Source organism: Microcaecilia unicolor, chromosome 2 (assembly GCF_901765095.1).
Source record: "Microcaecilia unicolor chromosome 2, aMicUni1.1, whole genome shotgun sequence".
Lineage (NCBI taxonomy): Eukaryota > Metazoa > Chordata > Amphibia > Gymnophiona > Siphonopidae > Microcaecilia > Microcaecilia unicolor.
In genome coordinates, this window is record NC_044032.1 from 447,974,464 (window position 1) to 447,996,758 (window position 22,295).

Genomic DNA, 22,295 nt, shown 5'->3' on the forward strand with positions numbered 1-22,295 from the left:
CTCTCCCCCCACACACCAAACAGCAGACAGAAGGCTAAGAAAATGGCTGAGGGAAGAAATTCACCATTTTTCTACTCTCTCAAGGTGCCTAAATTAACTGAATTTAATTATCAGCAGTGGGAACTAAGATTCATATGTCTCCTTCGAGCAAAAGGATTGAATATATGCTTAGACCAAGACAGAACAGCTGAAAATATGGCTGAATGGGACAATGCAAACTATTATGTGAAGTGCATGTTTCTAGAAGCTCTCTCAGAGAAACAAGCCATATTAGTGGAGGGAAAAGATACACCAAAGGACATTTTATATAAACTGAGAACTATGTATGCAACTACATATGCAAAGCAGCAACCAATTTGGTTAGCAGAGTTGAATGAAACCAAATTAAGGGATAAAAGTAAGTGTAATGATCACATTATGCATCTTATGTCTTCATTTCAAAAGTTAGAACTTTCTGGAATTCCCATGTGTGATGCATTGAAAAGAGCATTTCTTTTTACCTCACTATCAAAGAAGTTTGATGTTTTTAGGTCTGTAAATGAAGCCATTGAAGGGCAATCTTTTGAACAGGCAACATCAAAACTAAGGCAGGAATGCATAATAAATGATTCTGAGGAGATGTGTTCTCAAAGCAAGTCAGAGAGAAATGAAACAAATTTCTTGGCAAAGAACAGAGGAAGGCGGAGCTATGGGAAAACTCCACCAAGGGCAAGCTGATTTGCTACTCATGTGGAAAGGAGGGACATGTATCTAAATGGTGTAAGGAAACACAAAACACTCCCTCTAGCTCACCTAAGCCAATGGAACAAAAGAATTCTCCAACCAGGAAATGTATGAAAGACAATGATAAACATAAGGGCTTTCTAATGGCAGAAAAATCTTTGACTATGGTAAATAATAATTCAAATGAAAGTACTTGGATTTTGGATTCGGGGAGCACATGCCATTTAACCAATTCTAAGGATTTCTTTCAGGAAATGAGTCCAAAAGAAGGTATTCTTAAAACTGCAAACGCAGGGACTACTCAGATCCAAGCAAAAGGCATTGGATTCTTAAAATGCAAAGTGTCTAATGAAGTTAAAGAAATTCCTGTAAGTGATGTCTTGTATATTCCCCAAGCAGTTTGCAATATGCTTAGTGTATCTACATTAGATAAGAAGGGATTTGTGATTCATTTTGAAAACAGTAAGTGCACAATCTCTAAAAATGATGAAGTGTATGCTGAAGCTTTTATGCATAATGATGTTTATAAACTGAGCATTTCAGGTGAAGCCTCACATCTGGCGCAAGTAAGGAAGAATGATGGTAAATGTAGTCTGGAAATCTGGCACCGCCGCCTGGGACATCGTGATTTTAAGGTGATCCAGGATCTTCACAGTGGGCAACTAGCCACCGGCATTCAGATAAGTGCAGATGCTGGTAAAATGGAGAAATGCATAGACTGTGTTACTCAAAAAGGTGTGAGACCCTCATTTCCTGCATACACAGGAAATAGGAGTAATAAAGTGCTGGACTTAATACACAGTGACTTATGTGGACCGTTTAATATCCCATCATTGGGAAATAACAGATTTGTGCTAATATTCTTGGATGATTTCTCTAGATACTGTGTGGCCTATTTGCTGAAAGAAAAAAGTCAAGTCACAGACATGCTGAAGAAATACGTAGCCATGGTGAGCAATAAATTTGAAAGAAAACCAAAGGTTCTTCAGACCGACAATGGTGGTGAGTTCACTTCACAAAGCATGCGCACATTTCTAGAACAAGAAGGCATTCAGCATATCACAACAGTAGCTTATACACCAGAGCAAAATTCTGTTGCAGAGAGAAAATTTAGGTCACTTGTGGAAATGACCAGATGTATGCTGTCAGATAGCAATCTCCCTAAAAGACTATGGGGGAAGCCATTCTCACAGCAGTGTACCTACAAAACAGAATGCCAACTAAAGGCGCTGAGCGCACACCACATGAGACATGGCATGGTAGGAAGCCAAACCTGTCACACATAAGAACATTTGGAAGTACAGCATATGCTCATGTACCAAAGCAAAGAAGGCATAAGCTGGATTCCACAACAGAAAGGGGCATTTTAGTTGGCTATGCTCCAGGACACAAAGGATATAGAATTTTGAATCTGAAAACTGGCATTGTTGGCATAAGACATGTTACATATTTTGATGAAAACAAAAGGGTTGATAAAGGCTGGATTATCCCAGATGAGCCTTATCATCCAGAATATGAAACTAGAACCATAATAGACATGCCAGTGTATATAAATGCCATACCAAGGCAGATGTCTGAAAGCAACTCACCTGTATCTAACGAGGAACAGGCAGAGGAAGCAGACACAGAAAGAATCATCGCAGGAGACAGTACAGTTGGAGAAGGGGAATCAATTGGAGAAGGACTCTCAGATTTAGAGGATGCGGAAAGGTCAGACCAACCTGTTGTCAGACGCTCATCCAGGGAAAACAAAGGTGTTCCACCCCAAGACTGTCTTACCTAACAAAGTCAGCAGAAGCTCAAGAGCCCTTAACATGGGATGAGATTGAGGAAAATGCCAGCAGAAGAAGCTGCTGAATGGCGTAAAGCTGCACAAGAAGAAATTGATGCATTGGATAAAAATAATACTTGGATTCTGACAAAATTACCTCCTGGCAAGAAGCTATAGGATGCAAATGGGTATTCAAGTTAAAAAGGAATGCACAAGGAAAAGTGAAAGGTATAAAGCAAGATTAGTCGCAAAGGGATATCTTCAAAAATATGGAGAAGATTTTGATGAAGTGTTTGCACCTGTAGTGAAACACACGACAATAAGAACACTTCTGAGCATTGCAGTCTCAAAAGGCATGCAAGTCAACCACATTGATGTGAAAACAGCATTCTTCATGGAGATATAACTGAAGACTTGTACATGGAACAGCCAACAGGTTTCATAAATACAAAACAAAGACAGCTAGTGTGTAAATTAAACAAAGGTCTTTATGGATTAAAGCAAAGTGCAAAATGTTGGAATGATAAATTGCATGAAATATTGACAAATTTAGGATTTAAGCAAGGTGAAGCAGATAAATGCTGTACACTAGGTGCAGAAATGGACAATATGCATACATTTAGCTTTTGTTGATGATCTGCTCATTGCAAGCGAAAGTGAGCAAGAGTACAAGGACATTGTAAAATATTTAAACCTGAATGTTGAGATAAAAGAACTTGGTAATGTGTCATACTATCTTGGTATAGAAATTGAGAAACAAAATGATGGTTCTTATCTTCTAAGCCAGAAGCAGAAATAAATGAGCTTATTGAAAGTTTAGGTATGCAAGATGCCCAAGTTGTAAGCACTCCCATGATCACTGATTTTCTGAAGGATGAAACAGTAAGAGAACCTTTACCAGATAACATCCAATATAGATCAGCCATAGGTAAGCTTTTATATCTGACTACCACATACAGGGCTGATATAGCAAATGCAGTAGGAATTTTGAGCAGAAGGGTCAGCTCACCTACCAAATCAGATTGGACTGCAGTTAAAAGGATGGTAAGGTATTAAAGGGTACCATTGATTGTAAATTAAAGATTTCAGCCAATAGTAATCCAAAACTAATATGTTACTGTGATTCAGATTGGGCAGGGGATCATTCTGATTATAAATCCACAAGTGGATATGTGTTTATGTATGGAAATGTACAAATTTCATGGGCCAGTCATAAACAAAGTATTGTGAGTCTGTCTTCTACAGAAGCTGAATATGTGGCCGTATCGGAAGCATGCAGAGAACTGATGTGGATTGAAAAACTTTTGCTGGATTTTGGAATAGCTGAAAAGAGACCAATCCAGATAATGGAAGATAATCAGAGCTGCATCCGACTGTCACAGAATGACAAGGTTCAGTCACGCACCAAGCACATCGCAACGAAATACCACAATGTTCGAGAGCTGGCGAAAGAAGGGGTCATCAGTCTACACTATTGTCACACCAGTGAGATGACAGCTGACATCATGACCAAACCGCTACCAAGAGAACATTTTGTGAATCTGCGTATAAAGCTTGGACTTTGTATGAATAAATAATTGCATGACAGTTATGCATGAGAAGGGGTTTGTTGGAATGTATTGTATTTTACATGCATTGCCTGTCACCTATTATTTCTCTGTGATTACTCTGTGACCTCTGATGTGAATTACTTAGAGAGGTCACAGCTATGCAACTTCCTGTGGAGTTTAGACACAGCACATGGAGCTCATGATCTCTCCTAGCTGAGAGGATCTATGGTGGTGTGAGCATCCATTACCATCTAAGCACATGGAAAGAGCTGATAATCCAAATGTATAGTATTATGTATATATAAGCCTGTCTGATTATAATCTAACTACAAACTGTGAGTAAACAGATGTTTTGTTACTTCAACTTTAAAGTGACTCAGCAGTGAATTATTCTGGGGTGAATGAGAGAGAGATGAAGAAAGAAATTAACATTTCTAAAGCTGAAGCTGTGTGTACTAAAATCTGCTAATTATTTACTACAAATAATCCAACAAAACTCGGGTGTCTCGAGTCCACCCCCCTTCCTCCCCATCTCCCTGGCTTAGCAGGGAAGGGCCGTCCCTTTCTCTGGAAAGGTGTACCGTCTTTGGGAGAGGCAGCCACTTTTAATAGGCAGCTGTTTTTAAAGAATTAAATCAAGTAAAAGAAAATTTAAAAAATTAATTCAAATGAAAGGAATTTAAAGGAAGTAGTTTTTGCTTTCCCCAGTCTTATAACGAGCAGGTAGCTCTTCTGTCTTATTCTGTTTGAAGAGTCTTTATTTTCTTTTCTGGCGGAGCTATTTAAAAAAAAAAAAAAAGTGAAAAGTCAGCGTCTGTGACTTTAATCGGCGGTTTTTTGTTATCTTCATTATTTTTCCTCTGCTATCCGGCGTTGTTAGCGGCGGTAGTTGTAAAAAAAAAAAAATAAAAAGAGAGGCGCAAACTGTTAAGCGCGTGCTCGCTCTTGGACAGGTCTGTATAGCTTGGGAGCTGTATTGACGGTTCCTGTCGGGCCAGAGGCTAAACCATGTTTTGTGCGGCATCGGAGGTTATCTGTTTTTCAGCGGCACGGATTTCCTGCTTCTTCGTCGGTCTGGTCAGTGGTTTTCTCCCCCGAACTTTATTCTTCTCATTTTGGCGCGCTTGGCCGCCATTGTTTTGCCTGCAGCTGTAATTTCCCTTGACGCGGCAGCGTTTTTCTGCTTTTACTGTGTTTGGCTGTTTGTGCAATGGAAAGGAGATATTGTTTCTCCGGTAGTTGGGGCAATTGGTAGTATATTTTCCCCGCAATTAATTTTTACATGTATTTTTCAAGCTATTAAAAAAAAAAAAAACGAAATGTTACGATGCGAATGTCGCTCATTTTGTTTTTCCCTCTGTTTTTTCTCCATCGGGGACTTTTTGGTTGCTAGCAATGTTGTGAATTAAAGTGCAGCTCAGTTGGCGATTTCTTTGTTCTTGGCAAGACTCCGATTCAAAGTGCAGCTCAGTCGGGAATTCTCTGTTTTAGACAATGGGGCGAATTAAATTATATCTCAGCTCCAAAATAACCAATTTCCTATTCCTTTCCCTTGTGTGTGATGTTTGGAGGAAAGGTCTTTGCTATTGTCTAGCGCAGTTTTATGGAGGTCCAGTGTGTGTCACTCTGTGTCTTTCTCATTTCCTGGTGAATAGGACTACATTGTCTAATAGTCAATTAATTAGTACTTACAAATCTGGCCATAATATCTTAGTTCCTTTCAAGCATTTCCCTTCATGGCTATGATGTTATACAGTGTTTTAAGAACTTAACAAACATTTTCTATGGCATAGGCTATCTGGTTCAGGTGCCATTGTTTGGTACTTTACAATGCTGGACATAAGATCTTAATTCCTTTCAGGAAATTTTCCTCCGTGGCTATGTTCTTATACAGTGTTTTAAGATCTTAACAAACGTTCTCTAGAGCGTAGGCTATATGGTTCAGATGCCATGTGCAATGAAATACATTGTCTGATACTCAATTGTTGCGTACTTTGCAATTCTGGACATAAGGTCTTACTTCCTTTCAGCAATTTTCTTTCATGGCTATGCGTTCTCTTTGGCATAGCAGATGACAGCTGCATAGGCTACATGGTTCAGATGGTTCTCATATTCTAGGAGACTCAGTCCTGTCTACCGAGCACCCAGTTTTCTCAGATGCTTTAGAAGGCATGTTTTATTCACGTCTTCTCTACTTTCCAACTGTCTTGGAGTTTCTCATGTGTTATCTTAGTTTTCTTCTAGGACTTACAAGATATATGTCCACTTAGGGAGTAAAGTTATCAGGTCAATTTGCATTTTCTCCCACAAGGATAGTGGGAGGTCCTCACGCCATCTACTTGTATTTTTGTTTCCTCTATCTATTCAGCCTGGGCACATGGTAAACATTCTGGTTTTGTCCAGTATGACCATCCATAACATCTGCTATCCCTTTCTCTTCCTTACAGATTTTAGGGTCTTGTTTCAAGCTTTCTTGACGTCAGGTACAGTCTTGTCTCCTGTGGCACAAATTCACCACCTTTTCCGTAATAGGTATTTTCCAAGTCTATTCCTTTTCATTTTCATTTTATTCTTCCTCTCTCCAGAGTTTTTTTCTCTTGGAAGGAGATTCACTCATTTTCTGTGCATTTTTTGCCATAAGGGCATAAGTGTTGCCATAATGGGAAAGGCCAAGAGTCCCCATCCTGTTTTCAGATGGGGTCAATCCAGATTGCAAATACCACATTCATATCTTGTGAGTGTGCATCTGTTCATCTCTGTACATCTCAGTGAGGAAGGAGGCATGACATGATACGAGGTTTGGGGAGATCCGGTAAAATTAAAGGCCAGTGTGTCTCAGTCCACGCTCAACATATGGTGATCCTTTCATTTTCATTCTATATGTCCTCATTCCAGACCTTCCTTTCAATTGGAAGGGGATTCTTTCACTTCCTGTGCATTTTTGCTATTAGTATATGAGTATGGTCATACGGAGAAAGTCTAAGAGTCCATTAAGCCCAGCATCCTGTTCTCAGTTGTGGTCAATCCAGGTTGCAAGTACCACATTCATTTCTTATGGATGTGGGTCGGTACATCTTAGTACATCTCAGTATAGGAGGAGTAATGTCCGTGATACGAGGATGATAAGGTCCTCATTACCAGTTTTCTTGCCCTGCTCTTCGGTCTTGCGTCGGCTCCGCGCACTTTTTTCTTAAGTTATGGTCGTAGTAGCAGCGGCGCTCATGAAACTATGTCTCGTCGTTTCATCCTTTCCATAGATGTCTGGTTCATTACAGACAGTCTTATTGGCAGAGTTGTCAGGTCAAGCAACGGGTGGTGCATTTCGGGTACACCCTAGGTTATGGGGTGCATGTAGCCAGGTCTCTCATTTGAGCTCTCTTTTGAGCTCTCGTGTGATCTCATTAGATTTCATAGCATGTTTCTATTTTTTCTCTCTTTGTTTAGTCAAGTTGGCGCAGACTGTTTTTGTCTTCTCTACAAGCGTCCCACTTTCTGTTTTCTCTGGATGTTCTTGGGCCTTCGGCCATTACCTTGCTCTATTTTGCAGAGTAAAATTTTACTTTCTAGCTCCCAAGAAGGAATTTTTTCTTCATTCGCTTTGGAGTCTCAGTAGTCTTTTTTTGGGCAGCTTTTCACTCTGTCAATTTCGTGACCATTGAAAAAAAAAAAAAAAAAGAGTTCTCAGTGGATAGTACCTTAAGGGGAGGTCCCAGTTCTACAACTATTTCTTTTCGCTCTGACCTTCCATGTGCCTCGCTTACTCTCTTGCTAAAAGACTTGTCAGCGGCAGAGATAGATGCCCTCTCGTATCCAGATATTTATCTCTGATGGAATCCCTCCGCTCAGTTGGCCTCTGTATTCTCACTAGTGGTTGAGATTGAGCATTCTTCCTGCAGGTATGCCGGGAGCATATACACAGTGACCAGTTTTTTGATGGCTGCATCTGTGAAAATATATATGTATATTTATAGTTCTACTACATAAGTACATATGTAATTCCACACTGGGAAAAGCTCAAAGGTCCTATTGAGCCCACCTTTCTGTCCACGGCCAATTCAGACCATGAGCACCTGGCTAGATTCCTAAACGTACAAACATTCTATACATGTTGTTCCTGGAACTGTGTAGTGTTTTATGGACTTCTATATGTTTCTAACAGATGAAAGGTACTAACAAGTGTCTACTGTTGATTTATTCCCGTTTTCACTAATTGGGGTCTACGACAAGAGTCTCAGGTGATTGCCTTGCAGAGGCAACAGCTACAGATGATTCTTTCTCTCTCAGTTGAATTGCGCTCTGAGATATGTTTTTTTTTTCATGTTGGGTAACTGCAGCGGCTGTCAGTTTATTTGGACCTTCAGTCTAGTTTGCAGCAAGGATTTAGGTACCTTCTTCTTCTGCATAGTATTTAACTGCATTCTTGTTTTTACCTATTTAGCTTCTAGTGATCAGGTACTTTCTCACTGACAGGCTTTACATACTTCCAATCTGTTGCTAGGTCAGCAATAGTCTACAATATCTTGAGCATTGTACTTCAGGATTTCGGTTTCCACTTTCTCAGCTGAGGTAGATTCATTGCAGTTTTTTGTTGCCAGGCGGCTCTGCTTCTACCTTTGTCATCCTTCTTTCAGTCGTTTTTTCTCGAGTCTCTCTGTCCTTTGCGCTGCACTGATAGTGCGGTAAGGGACAATATATAGCGGCCACTTGGTAGGGGACAATGTTCAGCGTCGCTTGGACTTTTCAGCTTCAGCGTTTTTGCTTTGTAGTCATTCTATTTAGTTTATTGGCGGTTCTTGGATCGTCAAGCTTTGGCTTCGTATTCATCCTAGTTTGGGTGTCTTCAGGGACTCTACCACATTCTCAATGTCTGTCCCTCCCGTAAGATTACTGCTTTGGTACTTCCCAACAGTCCAATCCTGGTCCGGTCCGGAGGGATGCTAAGGAAGGAGAAATTAGATCTTACCTGCTAATTTGCTTTCCTTTAGTCCCTCCGGACCGGACCAGGCCCCTCCCATGTTCTATCAACTCTTTAGATTCTTTTATTAAGTTTGGAAGTGTATTCGTTCCTTTACCACACGTGGAATGTTTAAAAAAAAAGACTTTGCGTGGTCCATATCACTTCTCTGGTGGTTGCTGGTGAGCTCGGTTGCTGGAATATATATAAAACCTTAATGGGTCATACCACTTCTCTGGTGAGAGTTGCAGGTGAGTTCAGTTGCTGGAATATATATAAAGCCTTAAATATGTCATACCACTTCTCTGGTGAGAGTTGCTGGTGAGTTCAGTTGCTGGAATATATATAAAGCCTTAAATATGTCATACCACTTCTCTGCCGAGAGTTGCTGGTGAGCTCAGTTGCTGGAATATATATATATATAAAACCTTAATGGGTCATACCACTTCTTTGGTGAGAGTTGCTGGTGAGCTCAGTTGATGGAATATATATGAAACCTTAAGTGAGTCATACCACTTCTCTGGTGAGAGTTGCTGGTGAGCTCTAATATGAATGGGCCATGCCACTTCTCTAGTGAGAGTTGCTGGTGAGCTCTAATATGAATGGGCCATGCCACTTCTTTGGTGAGAGTTGCTGGTGAGCTCTACTATGAATGGGCCATACCACTTCTCTGGTGAGAGTTGTTGGTGAGCTCTAGTACTCGGTCTTGCCGAGGAATTTATGGCTGCTAGGATTCCATACGGCACAGAAGTTCTTTCTTTCTTTCCTGCTTTGTTATTCAAATACTGAGGCTAAGGTCACATGGCCAGGGCTCCTATTGGCTCTCTAGAGTCAGAGTTTTTTCTCAGTCTCCACCTGCTGGTAGGCGGGCACAACCCAACAGTCCAATCCTGGTCCGGTCCGGAGGGACTAAAGGAAAGCAAATTAGCAGGTAAGATCTAATTTCTCCTTCACCGATCATTCACCTTCCATAGATTTGGCAATAAATCAGGGAAATTGCTGGCAAGAGTAGTAAGGAATTGGGGGGGGGGGGGGGGTAATAGGTTTGTCCCATCCTTGATAAAGCCAGATGGCTCGCGTGAAGTCTGACCTGAGGGGATAGTACAGATTCTACATGATTTTTATGCATCTCTTTATAGCAACCCAGGCGAGCGGATTGGACCCGCTTTGGTAGACTATTTAGAAGATTCGGGTATTCCACGATTAACAGCGGAGGTAATAGATCATTTGAACTCCCCTTTGAGAGCTAAGGAAATTCAGAAAGTGGTCAAAGCGCTGAAAAGGGGTACGGCCCCGGGCCCCGGGCCCCGATGGGTATACGACAGAATACTATCAGTGTATGTTGCCACAACTATGTGGCGCCCTGGTTTCCTTTTTTTGACGCCTCGGTGGAGGGAGGTGGGAGGTGGGTTTCCACGGAACTCCAACGAGGCGTGGATCACACTGATACCGAAGCCGGGGAAAGACCCAGAACGTGCGGAGTCATACAGGCCGATCTCTCTCCTTAACGTGGATCTCAAAATTTTAGCTAGGGTGCTAGCGGAGAGGCTAAGCCCACATATGACCACATTGGTGGGAGAGGGACAGGTGGGATTTGTGAGGGGCAGACATTCCTCTATTAATGTCCGTAAAGTCTGCATGGCTGTAGCCTATAGTCAACTGTCACAAGAACCCTTGCTTTTGGTGAGCCTCGACGCCGAAAAGGCATTTGACAAAGTACGCTAGGATTATTTGTTTGGAGTTCTTGACTACGTGGGCTTAAGGGGCTGGTTTGCACACGCAATTGCGGCCCTGTATTTCCACCCCCAGGCCGCTATATTAGTAAATGGAACTCGATCCTCCACATTCTCGATAGCAAGGGGGACGAGGCAGGGGTGTCCACTTTCGCCATTGTTGTTTTTGCTTTATCTGGAACCTCTATTGCGTACGATTCAAAGAGACCCTGGGATTGCGGGAGTTGAGATGCCCTCCCTTCCAGTGAAACCTTTGGTATTTGCAGACGATATTCTGCTGACCTTGACACGCCCCTGCCGGTCGTTGCCGCACCTTCTGGATACTGTAGGTGAGTTTAGCTTCTATTCGGGGTTTACCCTTAATCTACAGAAGTCAGTGGCGTTTCCAGTGCAGAGCTCGATTAGGGAGACATGGGAGGGAGAGTTTCCCCTTACATGGTCTACGGGGCCCTTAAAATATCTGGGAGTGCAAATCCCTGCTGATTTATCTGATCTGTACGACGTGAATATTGAACCACTTCAACAAAGTACACGGCACGCACTGCGGGGTTGGCACTCACTTCCGTTGTCCCTCTTGGGAAGAATTGCACTTTATAACATGATATTGGTGCCTAAGTGGACTTATGTGCTACAAATGGTACCGCTGTGCCTGTCGCAGGACGACCAATGGGTGACACGGTTGGTAGCGAGGTTCCTATGGCAGGGTAAGAAATCGAGGATGCGAGCGTCTCAGCTCTTTTTACCAAGATCGGGGGGGGGGGGGGGGGGGTTGGGGCTGTTGAGTATCAGACTCCTTTCAATCGCCAGTAACATGCGTCATCTCACGGATTGGTTCAGGAGATCGTCCTACTTCTCATGTACTGGGGCTGAGACGAAGCTGTTTGCCCAAGAGCACTTTAGTGCCTGGTTGCACGCGGCACCGGGAAGGCTGCGGACACCTCCGGGTTACCCACCAAAACTTATGCCTATGAGGAAAGCATGGCGGTGGGTCTGTAGGTTTTATGGCTTATCTGCAGAATCCTCTCCGTTGCTGCCAATCCAGGGTAACAGAGACTTCATGCCTGGTTCCACCTCGGCAGATTTTGCCATGTGGGGGAAAAAAAATTTACAGTATTTACACCAGCTATATAATGAGGATGGCACATTAAAATCTCAAGTGGAGCTGCAGTTGGAGTATGGGACTAAGGGACTAAGTTTCTTTTCTATGTTCCAACTGCGTCATTATCTAAGATCCCTGCCAGCCCCCACTATGACAGTGCAGGTGTGGGAACAGTTAGTCACTATATTGGGGTTAGACGCACAATTAAGGGTCCCACTCAAATACTATCATGTTTCCCTGCGGGAACATCTGAGTGAGGTGGAATATGGTAGATTAACCAATTGCTGGAATAAAGAGCTAGCGACAAACCTCCAGATGGAAACGGTAAAGGTCTGTCTCTTGGGAACCCAAAGACTGACGGAGAATGTGACGCTGCAGGAAACACATTATAAATTATTGATGCGGATGTATATTTCACCTCATAGAGCATATAGGGCATCCATGGGGATGGAGGATAGATGTAAGAAGTGTGCCCAATCCCCAGCTGACCTAGGACACATGTTTTGGAGGTGCCCGAGGATTCTTGGTTTTTGGCGCCAGGTTTGTCAGCATGTGTCTGGGCTCTGGGGGGTTGTTTGGAGACCAACTCCATCTCAGCTATTTGAGGTGTTCAGGGTGTCCCCGTTTGCCCCTCGGGGCCTTAGATGCTTCTTGAAAAAAACAATCTTGATTGGAAAGAAATCGATTCTTCAACAGTGGATAACCGGAGATCCGCCCACACTGCAACACTGGCGATCCAATATGATTCACCTCGGCGCTTTGGAACGTAGGGGAGTAGAAGACCTATCCTCGCCACAAGGAGACCGGCTTTGCCGAGTCTGGTCCCCCTTCTGGGACTCATTGACTGCAGTAGCTCGTAGTAGAATTTTGAATTCTTAAGTGCAACATAGGGGGGAGGGGAGTTGGGGGGGGTGGGGGGAGTTGAGTTGTTTAAGGGGATGGGGAGGAAGGCGAGAGGGGGGGGGGGGAGTAAAAATGTATTTGCACTGAGTTGTATTCTACCGTTATGATATGACTTTAGTGGTGTATGGAGTGTTTCTCCAAGGACAACATTGTGTTTGTTTATTTTTGCACCAATAAAAATATTTAAACATAAAGATAACCGGCTAAGTCTGAATGTTGACTTAGCTGGTTATCATTAAACCGGATATTCAGTGCCGGTCACCAGAAATGGCCAGGCTTTGAACATCCGGTTTTAGTGCCGACCACGGGACTTAACCAGTCAAATTCCCGTGGTCCGAGTATTGGCCTCATAGTGTGTATTTGCAAGGAGGTGTACACGTGGGCAAACCATAGCCAGGATATAGGCAGAGCGTCTATTTACTTGCCTAACTTAGGGTATCCTGTAAGTTGTGCATGTCTCTGCTGCAGGGCTGCCAAGATGGGGGGCAGGGGAGGGCAAAATTCCCCAGGCCTCCAAGGGGGGCCCGGTACTGGAGTCTCTCTCCTGCTCCTGATGGGACCTGGGTGATCGCATCTCAACAGGAGCAGGAGAGAGAAAACTCCGGTGCCAGGCCCCCCTTGGAGGCTGGGGAGGACCTGGAGGAGCAAACACAGCAGGCTGGTGGGGGGGTCCTGCCAGCAGAAGAGATCTTCCTCCAGCGCTGCTTTTCTTCAGAGTCTGCCGCATTGCCTACCAAGCGGCTGATTTTCCCCTCAGGCCGTACATGCGCGATTTGGAAACCAAGCATGCGTGACCTGAGAGAAAAAGCAGCTGCAGGGGCAGGCCAAGCAGCAGAGAGAAGAAGAGCAGCGCTGGAGGAAGACTCTTTTGCTGGCGGGGCCTTGGGATCCCTACCAGCCAAGGTATTACAGTTGTGGTGGGCGGCAGTGGGCTGCAGCTGGCGGGCGGGGTGGTAGCAGCAACAATCCTTGGGGGCGGGGGGCGGCAGTAGAGGCAGTGCAGCCCTGCTGTGCTGCATTTACTCCAGTTCTATGGGTAGTTAGCAATCTATGATGCAACCTAGGCATCTAGGTTCTGTTAGACAATATGCTCCTACCATGTGGCCTTGGGGTGCCTAAATGAAGGTTCCTTAGCATCCCTCCGGACCGGCCCAGGATTGGACTGATAGGTTGTGCTCGCCTTCCAGCAGGTGGAGACTGAGAAAAAAATGTGACTCTAGAGAGCCAATAGGAGCCCTGGTCATGTGACCCTAGCCTCAGTATTTTCTCAGTCTCCCAGCAGGTAGGAAGTGAGCCCAGTAGTCTCTCTTTATTACTTTAAAGTCTCTTTTTTCTTCTATTTCTTCTGTACTTCTGTGCCACAGGAATTCTTTAGAGGCTTGTTAGAATTTCAAATTTATTAACCTTTAGCCTCAGGGGTGTTACACTCGGGTATCCTGGGTCCCTCCCCCTTTTCCTCCCCACCTCCCTTCTAATAATTAAATTTCTAAGGGAAGGGTTGCTCTTTCGATTAGCAAAAGGGTTTTACCTTTGGGAGAGGCAACCAGGTTTTAAAAAAAAGAAAGAAAAAGAAAAACAAAGAAAACCAAGTTTTTTCCCTCTATTCTAACGAGCAGGCTGGGCTTTTTTGAGAGTTCTGGGGATGTGTGTTTGACTGAACTGTTTAGCTGTTTAAAAAAAAAAAGGGTAAAGAAATTTTTCTTCTCTTTTCTACTTATCCAAAACTTTTCCCATGCATCAGGATATTTGGGATGTTATTAAAGCGCAATGGGAGGTCCCAGATGCGGCTTTTCGTCCGACCAGATCTATGACTCGTCTTTATCCAGTTCCTGAAGCCGATAGAGCTCAGCTCAGGGTTCCGGTAGTAGATGCCTTGGTGTCGACAGTTACTAAACGTAACACGGTCCCCGTTGATGGTGGAACGGCTCTTCGAGACATTCAGGACAGAAGACTAGACTCTCTGCTCAAAAATAGTTTTGATGTTTCCTCTTTAGCAGTACAAGCCGCCATTTGTGGTTCTTTAGTGGCTAGAGCCTGTTTTAGGTGGGCAGAGAGAGTCCTGGACAGGAGTTCAGACGATCTTCAAGCGATCGACGTTGAAGTGGCTAAGATTGAGAAGGGGGCGGCTTTGCTAGCTGATGCTCTGTATGATTTGCTGCGAGCTTCTTCTAAGTCTTTGGCCTTGGGAGTCGCTGCTCGTCGATCTCTGTGGTTGAGAGGTTGGTCTGCAGATGCGGCCTCCAAATCTAAGTTGAACAAGTTCCCTTTTAAAGGTTCTTTCTTGTTTGGAGAAGAATTGGATAAATTGGTTAATTCCTTAGGGGATACTAAAGTTCCTTGTCTCCTGGAAGATAGACCTCGTCTGTCCAGTCGAGGTAGCCTGTTTGATCGAGGAAGAGTGAGAGCTTTCCGTAGGTTTCAGGCTGGTCGGGGTTTTCCATCTCAGAGGTCTCGTTTTTTCAACAGGACTCAGTCCTTTCGGGGTTCTCGCAGAGGAGCGGGTTTCTCTAACGCAGGTTTTTGATCCCAGCCTCGCTCTTCCCAATGAAGGTGCGAGGGCCTCGCCTCTGGTCCCTATAGGAGCTCGTCTTTCTCAGTTCTATCAGGGGTGGGCCCACATTACCACAGATCAGTGGGTTTTGGAAATTATTCGAGAAGGTTATGCCTTAGAATTCGCAAGGCCTCTTCCGGACGCCTTTCTCGAGTCTCCCTGCCGTTCCTGTCTCAAGGCGGGTGCGGTTCGAGAGACACTTCAGAAATTATTAGATCTTCAAGCTATTTGTCCAGTCCCTCCGTCAGACTACAGGCAGGGCAGGTATTCCATTTACTTTGTAGTTCCCAAAAAGGAAGGTTCTTTTCGTCCTATTTTAGACCTCAAGGCTGTCAATCGAGCTCTCAGAGTCTCAACTTTTCGTATGGAGACCCTCCGGTCAGTTATAGTGGCTGTTCGAGCAGGATAATTTTTAACAGCATTAGATCTGTCAGAGGCTTATTTGCATGTTCCTATTCGTCCGGCTCACCACAAGTTCTTGCGTTTTGCGATTCTAGGACGGCACTTCCAGTTTTGGGCTTTGCCCTTTGGCTTCACAACAGCACTGCGCATATTTACCAAAGTTATGGTCGTGGTAGCAGCAGCTCTCAGGAAAGAGGGGATCCTCATACACCCATATCTAGACGACTGGTTAATTAGGGCAAAGTCTTATCAGGAGAGTTGTCATGTCACTGCACGTGTCGTAAATTGCTTGCAGTCCCTAGGTTGGGTAGTAAATCTAGCCAAGAGTTGATTGGTTCCATCTCAAACTCTGGAGTATTTGTGAGTCACCTTCGACACGGTGCGGGGTCGAGTTTTTCTCCCGCAGGGCAGGATCCTAAAGCTCCGGTCTCAGATTCTAGATTTACTTCATCAGAAGATCCCGACTGCTTGAGATTATCTTCAGGTTCTCGGTTCCATGGCAGCCGCTATAAAGGTAGTTCCCTGGGCCAGAGCGCACATGAGGCCTCTTCAGTGGTCTCTTCTGTCCCGGTGGTCCTCTCAGAGGGATTCTCTTCTCGCGAGGTTGTCTCTATGCCACCGGGAACGCGGTTCTCTGGCTTGGTAGCTACGAATGAAGAATCTTACCGCGGGAATGCCCTTGGAGCCTCCTCGTGGGTAGCCTTAATGACAGATGCCAGTCTTCACGGCTGGGGAGCTCATTGTCTAGACAGGTGGGTCCAGGGTCTCTGGTCGCCTCTGGAAGCAGTCCAATCAATCAACTTCTTGGAGACCAGGGCGATTCGGTTAGCTCTGTTACAGTTCTCACATCTCCTGTTGGGCAAAGCGGTGCGAGTTCTCTCGGACAACGCCTCGACAGTGGCCTATATCAACCGCCAGGGAGGAACGAAGTCCCGTCTCTTGTGTCAGGAGGCGGAGAGTCTCCTAGAATGGGCGGAAGTTCACCTCGCGGCCATATCAGTCTCTCATGTAGCAGGAGTAGAAAATGTTCAAGCAGATTTTCTCAGTCGTCACACTCTCGATCCAGGAGAATGGGCTCTCAACGATCGCGCGTTTCAGTTGATAGTACAGCGCTGGGGCTTTCCGGTTCTAGATCTGTTCGCCTCCAGTCTCAATGCAAAAGCTTCTCGCTTCTTCAGTCGCCGAAAAGGTGCAAAAGCGGCGGGGCTGGACGCTCTCTTACAATGGTGGCCCTCCGGCCTCCTTTATGCGTTTCCTCCGTGGCCGCTCTTGGGTCATCTTATACAGAGGATAGAGGAGCATGGGGGACCGGTAATTCTCGTAGCTCCAGATTGGCCTCGCCGTCCTTGGTGTGCAGATCTTCAACGAATGACGGTGGCTTCGCCTCTTTGTCTTCCAGTCTGCAAGGATTTATTGTTCCAAGGGCCGGTTCCACATCCAGACCCGGCTCGATTTTGTCTTACGGCTTGGCTTGGCTCTTGAACGAGCCCGTTTAGCTAAGAGAGGGTTTTCTGCTCCTGTAATCTCCACCATGCTTAAGTCGCGTCGTCGTTCCACCTCGCTCAGTTATATTTGTACCTGGAGAATTTTTGAGGCTTGGTGTGCTGAGGAGGGGATTGCTCCTTTTCGGGCGTCCTTGGCTCAGATGTTAGAGTTTCTCCAGCGGGGATTTGATAAAGGGCTGTCTCTTTCTTCCCTTAAGGTGCAACTTTTTTTTGATGAGGCACCCTTGTAGCTTTAAATTGCCGATCTTACACACACAAGTCCATTAAATTTCCCCTGGTCACGCCCCCTGGTCACAGATAATGGACTTATGTGTGTAAGATCGGCAATTTAAAGCTACAAGGGTGCCTCATCAAAAAAAGTTAAAAATTAAGAGACGGAGTCAGTTAAAGAATCGTCTGAAAGATAAGTTTATGATTTTTTTGAGCACTGTTTATGAGTATTATGAGTATTTTGTTAGCACGTGTGGACTGTTGTAATAGCATGTATAAGCACATATAAGAAATAGCCCAATGAAAGAAGTGCTATTCCACCAGGCAAAAGAACAAATGATATTGCCTTAAAAGTGGTGGTATATTCTGAGGGCTTTTTCATACAATAGGTTGCGATGATTAGTATCAAGAAATCACTTCATTACATGTGCTTTCATTGAGTGGTGCCAACAGTTCGGATTATCAGTATCTAGTCTTTTGTTTTTGTAAACTATCAGGATTGGTTTACTTAAGACTTTGGGGAGGTTGAGTATATATTATGCACATACCTGGCAGAATGGGGCAATTCTATAAGTGGACATCTCCTTTTAGCTGCCCTAATGCCACATGGTGAAAGCCTGTTCTCTAATGGCATCTGGGTGGCTAAATTCTTTTATAGACGGCAGCTCTTTCCTGTTTCAGAGGTCGGATTCGAGGTGAGTCTGTGGCTAGTCTTCCCGATGTAGCCCGTTTTTTGAAGGGAGTTAGTCTTCTGCGTAATCCGGTCAGGTCGGTCTTTCCATCTTGGGACCTTAATCTGGTCCTTTCGGCCCTGACGAAACCTCCTTTTGAACCATTACAAGCATGTTCTTTGAAGGATTTGATGCTTAAGACAGTATTTTTGGTGGCTATTGTGTCAGCTAGGAGGGTCTCGGAGTTGCAAGCGTTTTCCTGTAGATCTCCTTTTCTGGAATTTTCTAAGGAGCGAGTGGTACTTCGTCCAGTTCCTTCTTAGGTACTTTCTCGTTTTCATCTGTCCCAGTCGGTTTTTCTTCCGGTCTTGGAATCGGCTTCAGGAACGCAGGAGCAGAAACGTTTACGTACTTTGGATGTTAAACGAGTGCTTAAGCGATATTTTGCAGTTACGGAGGACTTTCGTCGCACAGACCGTCTTTTTCTTCTTTTGGCTGGTCACCGTAAGGGTCTGTCAGCTTCTAAGCCACTTTGTCTAGGTGGATCAAGGAAATGATCGCGTCGGCCTAACTCTTGGCGGGCAAAACAGTCCCGGAGGTGGTTAAAGCTCATTCGACTAGAGGGCAGGCAGCGTCGTGGGCTGAGTGTTCTCTGGTATCTCCAGCGGAGATTTGTAAGGCGGCAACTTGGTCCTCTCTTCATTCTTTTTCTAAGCATTACAGACTTAATGTTCAGTGTCGACAGGAGGCGGTCTTTGCATCGAGGGTGCTCACAGCGAGTTTGCTGGGGTCCCTCCCATAGGACTACTGCTTTGTTACATCCCATCAGTCCAATCCTGGGCTGGTCCGGAGAGATGTTAAGGAAGTAGAAATTAGACCTTACCTGCTAATTTGCTTTCCTTTAATCCCTCCAGACCAGCCCAGGTCCCTCCCATATTCTATTTTTCTGTCTATGTTCTTTTGGGTTCAGATGTTCAATTGTTTGCAGACCTATTTTTTGCTAGTTAGCATATTTAAAAAAATGTAGATGTTTACGAATGTTTACTTTAAGGCCATACCGCTGCTCTGGTGAGGGTTGTCGGTGAGCCATTATAGTCGGGCCATACCGCTGCTCTGGTGAGAGTTGTCGGTGAGCCTTTGTTTAAGCACGTTTTTACTAGTGCTTCCTGGTTGCTTGAATTCCTTGGGGTACAGGCCGTGTTCTTCTTTCTGCTTTGTTATTCAAATACTGAGGCTAGGGTTACATGACCAGGGCTCCTATTGGCTCTGTAGAGTCACAGTTTTTTCTCAGTCTCCACCTTCTGGAAGGCGAGCACAATCCATCAGTCCAATCCTGGGCCAGTCCAGAGGGATTAAAGGAAAGCAAATTAGCAAGTAAGGTCTAATTTCTACCTCCCAGTTATAGATTGGCCCCATAGAAGGGAGCCTATAAAGAAAAGTAGGCACCTACTTTCCCTTCTAGATTACTAGCGTAACAGGTCACATATGGACTTATATTTTAGGTGCAACCACTTACGCCAGCTTTAGAGCTCGCGCCTAGATTGATTAAAAAAAAAGAAAACGCATGTGTACACCCACCTTCAAACCTTTCATTTAGGCAACTTCTTATAGAATAACACATGTATGCTAGTATTCTGGTCATTTACTTGCATTCTTGGTGCCCTCTTTGTAGAATTAGCCACATTAAATATCATTATAATATTATCTATATATAGATAGATTATATAACTCTCCCTCTAGGTGCAGGAATACCAGAAACTACAATGTTTGTGGTTGGGTGGTGACTGACTCTGTTGATACCCTTCATTAAAAAAAAAACAACAAACATTTAAATACCATAATAGTTTCCTGTGCTGTTGCAATTTTGATCTGGTGTTTCTTACATAAGAAGTTGTATGTGTGTCACCCACTAATAAACCAGAGCATTACTCACAAGGTTTTTCACTCATTCCCTGCATTGGAGGGGGGGGGGGGGATGCTTTGTAAATCATACCCTCATTCTGAACAGAGACTTCAGATTTGCTCATGTATCTTCTCTATTTTAAACAGTTGACTTTGGATGAACCCAACTGGATTAACCTAGCCTCAACACCAATAATCCCAACTGATGAATGCAGACTGCTTGAACTATCTGCTTCACAGCCTCAGAGTTCTTCACTAGGTGAAGAGAGTGAAGTAACTACTTCAGAAAAAATGAGCACGGTAGAAAAAGCGGTAGAGGAAATGAAGTCTCCATCCAGATCACAGGAGCCAGTTTATCAGCCAGTCCCATCATCTCAACAGCAGAAGCCTAAGCAAGAGTACAAACCTCATCCTGTGCCCTTGCGACCAACTGTCTCAAAGAGCATCAAACCCCTGAAAGCATCTGAGAAAGAGACTCAACAGCCTTCTCAGACTGTACTAAAGGAAGACTCACAGGAAGACGTGAGCAACTTAAAACAGCCTGTTTCCTCATTGCAAAACATCATGAAAGCTCAGCTGGGGAGACATCCTCACAGAAAAGTGGTGATCTATGATGAATTTGGCAACATCATCTCTGTTCCTAAGCTTGACCCTTCACATTTACCAGTGTCTTGCATTCAACCTCAGGTTGAGATTCTTAGTTCATGCATTGAGACAGAGCGACAGCGAGCAGATACTATTGGTATTAACAGATTTAAAAGCAGGAAAGTCTCCATAAAGAAAACTGGACAAAAAGGAGAAACTACAAAGGACCGCAGTTCTTTTCCACAGCCCTCTTCTGCAGATGCCATGTCCAGGCACATGGTAAAAGGCAAAAGCAATGTTCCAATAACATTAAAGTCTGGCATCCTTGTAGAGGCTATGCAGCTGGCCCCTGGAGTGGTGATGAGAGATAACAGTAGCACAGCACGCAGTACATTCAGAGGTCCAAAGCAAGAAGAAGCAACGCAAGAAGAATGCATTGAAAAGGAATCTGAAAGAGATCTGAGACCCGTCCTTACCACAGTACCTACTCCCAGTATTACAGTTGATCAGCTCCTTAAAAATCACACTCCCCAAGTGCAGCCTATAACCCGTTTTCAAACAAACCCATCATCACTTAGAGGACACTCATAAGCAATATGCTAACCCACACCCCGTCCTATAGCATAGAGATGGGGTCCATTAGAGCTATCAAGTGCAAGATATTAAAAAAACTTGCACATCAGGACCTGGAATGTAGTATCTCATAATGCAAGCTAGGGTTTCTGGAAACACACTAAGGGTCAGCTGGGCAAAGGGTTTTCTCTATTTTGCATCAATGGTGGAAATGTTTAGAACAAGATGACCCTCGGTAAGCCTAGATAGATTTCTATACTATCATTAGATGTTGTGTGTAATTTTGTTTCATTAAGTAGTGTGAGGGCAATTCTATAGCTGGGTGCCTACAAACAGGAACCCAAAGAGCACCTGATTGGAGTCTGTTCTATAAATGAAAGTTGGCTCCTGCTTTCCATTATAGAATAGTAGCTTAACAGGTGAGATATACACATAAAACTTAAGTGCAAGCCCTTATGCCAGCCTTGTATGCCTTTGATCTGGAGATATGAGATATGCATGTAACTTTGTTCTATACCCAGCACAGACCCCACCTAAATGTATGCCCATCCTCAAACTACAAGTTCTCAACAATATGTTCATATTTATAGAATGGCACATAGACACATATTTGGCATATGTGCATACAAACACACATATATACCAGTATGCTAATGGTTTATGCACATATCTGATAGTTTACAAAAACAAAAGAGTAGATACTGATAATCCGAACTGTTGGCACCACTCAATGAAAGCACATGTAATGAAGTGATTTCTTGATACTAATCATCTCAACCTATTGTATGAAAAAGCCCTCAGAATATACCACCACTTTTAAGGCAATATCATTTGTTCTTTTGCCTGGTGGAATAGCACTTCTTTCATTGGGCTATTTCTTATATGTGCTTATACATGCTATTACAACAGTCCACACGTGCAAACAAAATACTCATAATACTCATAAACAGTGCTCAAAAAAATCATAAACTTATCTTTCAGACGATTCTTTAACTGACTCCGTCTCTTAATTTTTAACTTTTTTTGATGAGGCACCCTTGTAGCTTTAAATTGCCGATCTTAGACACATAAGTCCATTATCTGTGACCAGGGGGCGTGACCAGGGGAAATTTAATGGACTTGTGTGTGTAAGATCGGCAATTTAAAGCTACAAGGGTGCCTCA

General features: G+C 44.0%; 1 protein-coding gene across 1 annotated transcript in view; it reads left to right on the forward strand.

Annotated features, from left to right (window-relative positions):
* Positions 1–22,070, forward strand: part of C2H2orf81 (chromosome 2 C2orf81 homolog) — an 82,827-nt gene extending 60,757 nt beyond the window's left edge. The window contains exon 4 of the mRNA XM_030190915.1: positions 20,122–22,070. Within this exon, the coding sequence (XP_030046775.1) occupies positions 20,122–21,150 (1,029 nt within the window). The 3' untranslated portion in view covers positions 21,151–22,070. The remainder of the gene's footprint in view (positions 1–20,121) is intronic.
* The last annotated feature ends 225 nt before the right edge of the window (positions 22,071–22,295 follow it).